This window comes from Medicago truncatula, chromosome 4, assembly GCF_003473485.1.
Source record: "Medicago truncatula cultivar Jemalong A17 chromosome 4, MtrunA17r5.0-ANR, whole genome shotgun sequence".
In the NCBI taxonomy this organism is placed as follows: domain Eukaryota; kingdom Viridiplantae; phylum Streptophyta; class Magnoliopsida; order Fabales; family Fabaceae; genus Medicago; species Medicago truncatula.
Window position 1 is genome coordinate 52,084,418 of NC_053045.1, and position 9,670 is coordinate 52,094,087.

A 9,670-nucleotide genomic window follows, 5' to 3' on the forward strand; every position below is an offset into this window, starting at 1 on the left:
TTGTATTTATATTTTCAAAACTACAGTAATTCAGCAAATAAAGAGTATAATAAATAAAGGCAATTCTAACCCAATTTAGACAACCCTGTTTTCAACTTAAATTTTAAGCATCTCCATTTTTTTTTTTTTTAACAAACCAAACTAGCCTACCGAAGTTGATTCCAAAGAGAATCGAATTTAAGACTTTGAAAAAAATACACTCCAAAATCTCAAGTCAAGACTACCAAACCAACTTAAGTGGATTGAGACTCTCTCCATTCTATTTGCGTATATCGAGTATACATACATTATTTTCTTTATAAACTTTTCTTCAAGTTTTTTATTTATTCTTTGCTGTTTCTCTCTTTATATCAGATGTGCCCAATAGGTCTAGAATAGGAAATATATACAAATTTTCAATGTATCAAATTAAATAACATAATATCGCGGTAAAATACAGTGACCTCTTTTTTTCCTCCCGTCTCTTCTTCTATCAAAGCATTTCTCAAAATAAAAGCTAAAACCTTCTAAAAATGCCTGTTAAATTGTGTGCCTACGAATTTACTCTAAACCCTGTGATATTTGAATTTTATCTTTTTTTTATGACTGTCAATCACTTACATTTTCTGTTCCTAAAGAGAAAATTGTTTAAACAAGGTATCAAATGAAGAGCCATAGTCCACAATAACCAGCCATGCTACATGATCTTCTTCTACAGGTAGTTGCATCAACTCCACAATCGTTATCAGTCAAACACCTATGATCACTACGAACATCGGAGATGTGGCAAGCACTCTCTATATGTTGACCTGAATTTAAAGTCATAGCAGGACATACTTGCAATGACATTGCACTGGCTCGATTTGCTGGTTGTCTCTGCACATAAAAATATATTTATCAATATTTTCAAGTTCATGTGTTTTAAGTTTGTGTGGATCATAAAGAAAAGTATAGGAGGTCCATAGTCCACTATACTCCCTCCGGTCCTATTTATAAGAAACATTTGACTTTTTTGATTAATTACATAAATGATGTATTTGGTCTATATTCTAAAGAAGATACATCAATTACTCAATGAATCTAAAAAGTCAACTTTTTCTTATAAATAAGACCGGAGGGAGTAGATAGTACTCTAATACTTTTTCTATACTTTTTCTTAGAAAAAAAGAGAGCAATTCATCTCTATGAGGGTTATGTGGGGATATACTATTTGTTAATAAAGAAAAGTTTAGGATGTCCATAGTCCGTACACTACTTACTATTATCTATAATTCTATATAAACAAAATGCATAGTATCATTAAAGCAAATTGTTAAAATACCTTCAGAGTTGTCCAATTAGTTGGAATGTATGTTTGTGGAAGCTCTTCATGCCAAGTGCTTAGTACTGGAAGGGGATGACCTTCAGTGGTAAATACGTAATTACTGTCGACCATAAATGAATCATCAAAGAGAAGATACAAATATTTACACCTGCAGAAAGCACATGATCACTAATCTTAGAAAATTTAATGTTCTGTAATGATATGAGTGAGGATTTCCATTTTTTATTTTTATTTCTTAAATGAAAGAGGAAAGGCAAAAAGATCTTACGTTTCAGCAAGAAAAAAACTATGTTGATGATCTTCTAACTGCATAGTTGTCACATCCTTGATGCTTGCAAACCCACCTTCTACTCTTGTGTGTAAATTAAGGGAATTGACTATTAATTCGCCAACTTCAATATACCATGGATCTGAGATTAACAAATATTGATGTGAACAAGTGATGTGATGTATCGTTGATTCGTTATACCGTCAAATTGAAAAAAGAATAGCTTCGCTGAAGTGACGAGTGTACTTTATAAGATAAGAAGAAAAATCATGACCGTTTATCAGAAAATTAGTTGTTGAGATCTCAACAACTTCATAGTTTGTTACATACGTGTATGCATTTTATCAAAATCTCAACTGTTGATTACCCAACGGCTATCCCTGCACTTTATCCTCTAAAGTACACCTCCTCACTTCAAATGAGTCAAATAATTGTGATATTGTTATGATGTTATGTTGATACAAAACACTAAGCTAATACTCATTTTTTTATGTCAATATTCTAGGTTAATTGCTAATAACAAATTGAACAGGCCTGGCTGCAATGCAAGCTTATTCGACTAAAATATTGTTATTCGCTATAGATGACCACTTAAATTTAGAGTCATTAGATTTTGGTCATTTTTATCATCTAAAGAAGTATTTACAAGTGTAGCAACAATCTTAAGAGTATATTAATAGAAGCAGTCAAACAGAAATGCCAAAATATCAATAAACTGAAAATACAAACATAGAAGAATTGTCGGACCTTTAGTAGCTTGATATAAGTAGAATGTTGACTCAGCAAACTCAGGGCGTAACGGATAATATTTTTCAGTAGGATGAAGCATCTGATGGTCCAGCAAATACCTTAACATGGATTTATGATTGAATGTGATATATATTATCTAGTACTGTAATAACAAAAAGATAATGATAGAATGATGGCGATATACAATAAGACCGATGTTATAAAGATGTTAACTAAATCAGAAAATACCTCTCTGGCAGCACTCCAAATTTCTTCCACACATAGAAGAACTCACGGTGAGATGAATTAGCAGCAGATATATCCCCAATAAGAACCTGGTTTACGCAAGTCATAGACAAACTCAGAAAGATACCAAACAAAATTTCTAATCTGTGATTTTGAAGTCCAGCTACTAACCTGTAGGCCAGGCCAAAATGCTTGAAGACTTGTAAGCTGCCAATAAGTTGCTCTTCCTGTCCTCATATCAGCTTCGTGGTACCTGTGTTACATCAACTAACCTGGTTATAACTGTTGATCAGATTTTCGTCAATAACTTTCAATTTTAAAATTACCGGATAAGCATGCTAGTAAAACAAACACGTGTTTCTTGCAGTTAAAGTGGTACCAGGGACCGTGTCTGAAATGCTTCTGCACTGCAACATAAGCAGAATGAAACATTCTCCAATAGTCCTCCTTTCCGAAAAGGATATGAGCTTTAAGTAGATATTCATAGAAGGAATCTACACCTAAAATAATTCAGGAAAATAAATCCAACATAATAAACATCAAGTTCAGCTCGTTGGCATTTGTAAGTTTAGAAGTAACTTAAAATATCAAACAGCATTATTGTCAACAGCAAAAGGCACAGTTCATTTGTAAATTCAATGGACAATAAGTATGCAATTGATAGGCTAGTTTGCCACATGAACTGAATGATAGACAATATCACAGTTTAGAGCTATTTACCAGCTCCAATTCCTGAAGAATGTTCAATCCATTGCCCAGTTGACACGTCAAGTGTGGTTCCAAATAATTTTAATAAGCTCTGCATACTCCATAGCTTACGGAGAGCTCGTAAAGCTACTGATTCATATATGGGGTCACCAGTCAGTTTTGATAAAGCACCCATTTCAAGAATCAACGAACCTGCACAAAGTTGGAAATTTATAAGCAACCAGACTTAACAGTTTTACTATACTCTAGTCATAAAGTACTAAGGTTGACCTCTCACCACACCCTGAAGTGCTTGTTTCTGTAGTCTCATTCTCCATTACTCCATACTGTGCACATAATATTTTGTATTGGTATGGAGTTATATATCATTCATTCTAAAAGGATGGAAGACAAAAGAAAGAAAAAGCAACAGATTATAATTTATATATCTTATATTCCTAAAAAACTGAAGCAACATGGTTCAAATACAAAGACAAACATCTAATAATAACACTGCAAGAACAAGGCTTAACTATCCCATATATGATTATTGATTGCATTGTTGTCTATGATATTCCATACGGAGAAAGATGTTATACTTTACTAACTTTTTTTCTTGAATATTAGTGATGTAACGAGAACTCCCAACAGTTGGGGTATTATTACCTATCGTTCAACATTCAAAATAAAAAGTGATGTCTCCACGTCTATATAAAAAGTTTACAAAATCTCGGACATTTGAGTGTTTTATACAGTACCTTCAAGTTAATCCATGCATATGGTAATCCAGTAGGCGTATTGAACGCTGGTAGAAAACGTTTCCCTAAATCTTCAGCCAGGCCTAGTAGCTCATTCTTGTAAGATCCTTGTAGCAACTTCTTTGAAGAATCAGATGCCAGTAAATGAGCAGAGACAAGTCCTCCAAGAACTCTAATGTTGCACTGAATGATTCCAAATTCCAATCAAGTGAGAAGTAAAACACAATATTGTGCTTCAGAATCAAGTGCTCAAAATAAATAGTCTTCTGAAATCATTCAGAAATAAATTAAAGCAAACAACTTTCCAAATTCCGAGCAGTCTGATGTCATGTTACACAGAGCTATAGAATCCATAATGTCAACCAAATCAAGAATTTACCTCAAAAAGATTAATGCGAGCATCAACGTCAAATTTTAGATTTTCTGAAAGCCAGCGTACTCCCTTCTCGAATTCGGTATTGTTGCCCATAATCACAAGGCTAGAGACACAAGAACCATATGTATCAGTTTCCAGTTCAACAAGATGTGTTCAACAGAGAAAGCACCAAACTGAATAAAAACAGAACTACACAAACTACTCTAATTCATCTAGCAGCTGTATCAAATACCTAGACAGTGATTCAATTAGCGAAAGGGCAGAACCATTGTAGTCTTGCGGCAAACGTTCAAGCTGCAATAATAAACGGTTACTTTTACAGTTCTCTAACTAACTTTCTTCTTACGTTCTTGAATATATGTCATTAATTATTTACCTTCAAATTTCCCAGCTCGCTTAGGGAATCGGTGAAAGTTTTCGTGAGAGGTTTTAGCTCATCGTGCTGCAAGAACATGACAATCTTAACATTGCATTCTGTGCGTACATTAATAAACAACAAATAATGAGTAACATTAACTAACCGGAAATGCATGAGTCATATAGTTGTCATAGGCATGGTGAAACCTACAAACAACAGTAACAGAAAAACAAGAGTGATAAGTATTTATTTAATTTCAAATAAGAACAAAATATTACTCAAAATTTGGAACAACTTTCTTTGACCAAGATTTGCTTATATTTTCAGCAGGTTGAGTTAGTACTTAGCCTAATACAAAGGTTATGGAAATTCTTACACCCTTCTTCAACAAAATTTCTATGTTGATTTTTCAATGTATGGAGATTTAAAAATGAAACAAAATTCACGGATTGAAGTTGCATAATAATTTGTCAATAATCAATGCTTTATAAACCTTAAATTTAAGCCTTGTTTTTGATAATTCATAACTTAACCGATCCAAACTATTGATTCATCTAAAGGAGCTAAAAATTGGTGTAGAAATAGGATCAACGAATTGAAATATGGTGATAGAATTTACATACATATTGCGAACTTTTTCTCCGAGGCGTTTTTTCTTGGAAGACCAATGGGGTTGAGAGTGAGAGAAGGAGAAGGTGGAAAGTACGAGAAGAAAGATAAGGAGACATGTCAAAAAGTAGCGACGAGGAATCATTGTATTTCGGATGTAGAAAGAGGTTTGATTCGCGGACTTGGTTTGAAAATGTTGTTGAAAGGGGAAAGAACAAGGAACAGAACAGAACAGAACAGAACAGGTCGTATAGGTAAGATCTGCTTGCTTCTCATGTGTGTTTCAATTTCATAGATAGATGATGAATTTCGAGAGTACACGTGAGTTGTACAATTAAAAAGTATGAAAAATATAATTAAAAAAAAAATCAAAAATAATATTTTGTTAAAAATTGTAGATCCTCCAATAGATAGGGTCTATATTGGACGGCACCTCATTCAATAGTAGATAGTTCTCATCCGCACTTGTATTTGCTCCGATATTAAATTTAAACAAAATTAAATACATTTAATTTTAATTATGGAGAAAGGAGAATCCACAGTTTAATCTACTTCAATTATAATAAAGATCGTTTCTTTGACAAAGTTGTCATAGTGGCTTTGGAGGAGCGACAATGGGGATTGGAGTCTGAGGCGGTTGACTAGGTGGGGGACGCACCACTAGAAAGAGAATTGTCATAGTAAGTTTGGGGAATCCGAAGGGTGAGGCGAGCCAGTCAAGGGGTTGGACATGGTCTAGTGGCTCTAAAGGCAGCACAAGAGGGGAGAAAGCAAAGAGAGAAGCGCCATTAAATGGCTTAAAATTTCGCTGGTTCAAATCTTTACAAAACCATTTGCTTTTTAAAAAAGACGGAGGGAGAGGAAGACCTACACCTAGGAAGAGAAAGACACATGACATAAAACCCCAACTAGAAGTTAAAATTAGATAACATTTGATAAAATTGTACCGAAGCTCAAAGTTGTTTTATACTGATTTAGTGTTCATCGGATAGATGTAACTTCAACTTTTCAAGATTCAAATCATATTTTACTATTGTTTCAATTAATTTTTAACTTCTTTGATTTCAGTGAGTCTCAGACTTCAGTTGTGGGTTAGAGAAAATTGAAATCTAACTCGTGAGTCGTGATGTTAATCAAACTTGCGGAGGCTCTTACAATTAGAGCTAACATTTTCAGCTAATGAAGAGTGGTGAAGTGTGCCAAAGAGGTTTGGCTGTCCGCTTTGGATTTGGGTCATCCGTTGTTGGATTTTCACCTTGGTCTCTAATCTCTAATGGTGGCAAGTTCTGGTAGGTGGTTCACTTCTTTCAATACTTGCAAAGAGAAACATGGAATTAGAAGCATAAGTAAATGCATCAGTAAGAACCTTTGATGCAAACTTTAGAACAAATGTTATCCTTATCATTCTATAAACAGAATCAGATCTCGCATAAAAGACCAAATGATCCAATTAGAGATTGACCAATTTCATACAATCCAAACTAAACCCTTCATGTGTTTTCATGCACCAGCACAAAATTGCGAGCCTTTCTTCTAACTGTTCTCAAAAGAGTTATCCTGCCTAATTCTATAACACTAGTCAGTAGGGTTCTATATAGTTAGAAGATCAGAGTTCCCGTGTTGAACTGGGAATCAAAAGATTGAAAGAAAATAAGTTTTCATAATTCAAAGATCAAACTGGCTCTTTGTTATAATTTAATAAAGGACAAGAGCTATCATTGAATTTCTTCTGTTGCTTGTTCCCTCTTTTACTCGAGCAGTTACTGCAAAGCTTCCCGTGAGTATACAGAAGGCAATTAAGGTCAAACTTAAGTTCATCCGGGATCCTTTGGTTTAGATGAAGGTAAGTCTTGTTTCTGTCTGCAGCAGCTGGTACCCAACCCATGGTTTTCGCAATCTCAAATATCTGCATAAATATTCAAGTTTTAAGAAATAACTCAATGGAGTCATATGCTGTAAAAGAAAGATGGAATCAGTAGTACATACGTGAGTGTCCACAGGAAAATCATCTAGCTGAAGGTTGAACATCAACACACAAGACACCTATATCAATCACGTAATCAGAGAAACCAACATAAAGAAGGAAATGATCTAAACATTTATGTTGAATTTGAATATTAATTTAAGAGCATTGCAAATTTTGACATTATGATACAAAGATGGAATAAAATACAATCAACATTGATATATCACCGATACAACAAATTATCCTATTAATAACATTTATCATACTTAATCTCTATGTATTGGTGAAAAAGAGTTACACAATTAAGTCAAGGTCTGATGACTAGGTACCATGATATCCCCCCCAAAACAAAATGGAAAAGTCCTTCCTTCATCTGATTTGAAAATTATCCTCCTCATGAAAAAGATTTTTAAGAAAACAATGTCCTAAACAAGGGAACTTTTTTATACTTCAAGAAAATAAGCAACAAGGTGACAGGTAACGAATCACTTTACTCCCCAGGCCAAGCCAGGGTCTGTTTTCTGATAATGGGAATTCAATAGGCTTTACAAGAGTCAATACCTTATAAGCATGTGCCCTGACCATTAAGCCCATTGTCTCACATTACACATAACATCAAAATTAAACCTATTATCTTTTTAAAAAAATCCAAACCTGTTTGAATTGGAAATGACATCAGGTAAGGAAAATTGAATGGGAGGAAAACAAAATTATGCGCCAGAGTTCATGTTTTTATCAAATCACAACTAACACATTTATTTTTTCTTATAAATCGTGGTGGGCTCTAACACAACCCCACAAAACGGGCTTGTGAGGTGAGGATTACCCCCACTTATAAACACATTGTCAGGCCATCTCTTATCCGATGTGGGACTCTTTAACATTTTTTTCTACAACGTATTAGCTTTGCAGCTGCATATGAGCATTGTTGTTTAAAAAGCCAAAGGAATTAAGATACTCGGATAATGAGTTCCAAAGTCTGTTGCATATTGCAACTGTAACGTTGTAATTCAAGTGGAAAACGTTGTACACTATCACATATGATTCAATTCTAGAAAGAAATGACAAGGTTACATCTAGGGCATGTTTAGAAGAGCTTATAGAAACAATTTATGACATGTCCATAAGGTGCTTTATAGCTTATATGAAAACATATTGACTTTGTTTTATCTTTTGCTATAGAAATAACTTATACATAAACTTGTAAACACTTATGCTATAAACTGTTAATTGAGTTCTTTATTGAAACATGGCCCCATTCGTAATTTTAGACATGCCTTCAAAAGCAATCCTAATCCTAATACCTTATATATAACAATGATAAATAAATGGTTCAGGTGATTAAAATGGTGATCACATTATTTTGATTAACTAAACAACCAATAAGATACTAAAAAAAGAGATTAGGAAAAGAAGATTACTGTTTTAGGACCAATTCCTTTGAAAAGAGACAACTCAGCTTTAACTTCATCAACAGATAAATCTCTCAAATACTCCAAACACATTTTCCCCTTTCTCTCTAACAAACAACTCAACAAATTCTTAATACATTTCGCCTTAGTCGGCGCTAAACCTCCACACCGAATAGCATTCTCCAACTCCTTACTCTCAGCACCATGCACCTTAAATAAACAAAACAACACTGTTTAAGATAACACACAACCATAAATTATAAACACAATAACACTTTAACGAAGTTGCTACATACATGTTCCCATGTAGGAAATAACGATTTAAGGGAAGCAAAAGCCTTATTGGAATTAGCTTCTGTTGTGTTTTGTGAGAGTATGGTTCTGACTAAACCGTCGAGAACGGTTTCCGGTGGCTCCACGGTGTCGTTGGTTTGTTGCGATTTGCGGTATTTTGCGAGTTCTGGAGGTATGCCGTGGAGGGATAAGAGATTGTCGCGTATTTCGAGGCATTCTTGTGGGGTGGGTGCGCTGTGTGAAGGGAATGGGTTCTTTGGATTCTCGGTTTTGATTTGGGGTACCTGAACTGAGTTTGGGTTTCGATCGCCGTCGCGCTCCGTCTTTACCTTCCTTTTTCGCTTCTTTTCCATTATTTTCTCGGGTTAAGCTTTACAATTTCGGGTGTTTGTGTTTGGATTAAAATTCGTATTTGTTGTTTCCAATTTTCGATAGGATGATTTATTGTTTATATTTTCATTAGATGCGACTTCCTTTTTAATTATTGTTAATCGACTTTTGAGTCACTGAGTCAATGGTAAATTCACTAGATTATTGGTCGAACCATAGAAAATAATCAGATTAAATCGGTTGATTCGATTGTATCATTCATTCTTTAGAAGAAAAATTACGTAATACATTGGATGATTTTGTTCTCTAAATTTTTTATTACACTTATAAAAAA

The 9,670-nt window shown here is 34.2% G+C and overlaps 2 protein-coding genes across 3 annotated transcripts; both read right to left on the reverse strand.

The window, feature by feature from the left end:
- Positions 1–368: 368 nt before the first annotated feature.
- On the reverse strand, positions 369–5,633 carry LOC11407473 (alpha-mannosidase I MNS5). Of its 2 annotated transcripts, XM_003608867.4 has the most exons (15): positions 5,349–5,633; positions 4,889–4,931; positions 4,744–4,809; positions 4,600–4,661; positions 4,371–4,470; positions 3,992–4,174; positions 3,532–3,580; positions 3,267–3,446; positions 2,926–3,046; positions 2,718–2,799; positions 2,550–2,635; positions 2,319–2,419; positions 1,572–1,713; positions 1,301–1,451; positions 369–855 (listed from the first exon to the last, which is right to left on the reverse strand). In XM_003608867.4, the coding sequence occupies exons 1-15, from the start codon at positions 5,477–5,479 to the stop codon at positions 640–642; spliced, it is 1,713 nt and encodes a 570-aa protein (XP_003608915.1). In that variant the 5' UTR covers positions 5,480–5,633; the 3' UTR covers positions 369–639. The 2 variants fall into 2 exon arrangements, with proteins under 2 accessions (XP_003608915.1, XP_024638195.1); XM_024782427.2 differs by lacking the exon at positions 4,889–4,931 and having other exon boundaries at positions 4,744–4,841; positions 5,349–5,487.
- Positions 5,634–6,677: 1,044 nt separating this feature from the next.
- LOC11405585 (putative DNA glycosylase At3g47830) lies at positions 6,678–9,424 on the reverse strand. The gene is made up of 4 exons (XM_003608868.4): positions 9,009–9,424; positions 8,722–8,922; positions 7,321–7,377; positions 6,678–7,240 (listed from the first exon to the last, which is right to left on the reverse strand). The coding sequence occupies exons 1-4, from the start codon at positions 9,357–9,359 to the stop codon at positions 7,007–7,009; spliced, it is 843 nt and encodes a 280-aa protein (XP_003608916.1). The 5' UTR covers positions 9,360–9,424; the 3' UTR covers positions 6,678–7,006.
- Between the last annotated feature and the right edge of the window lie 246 nt (positions 9,425–9,670).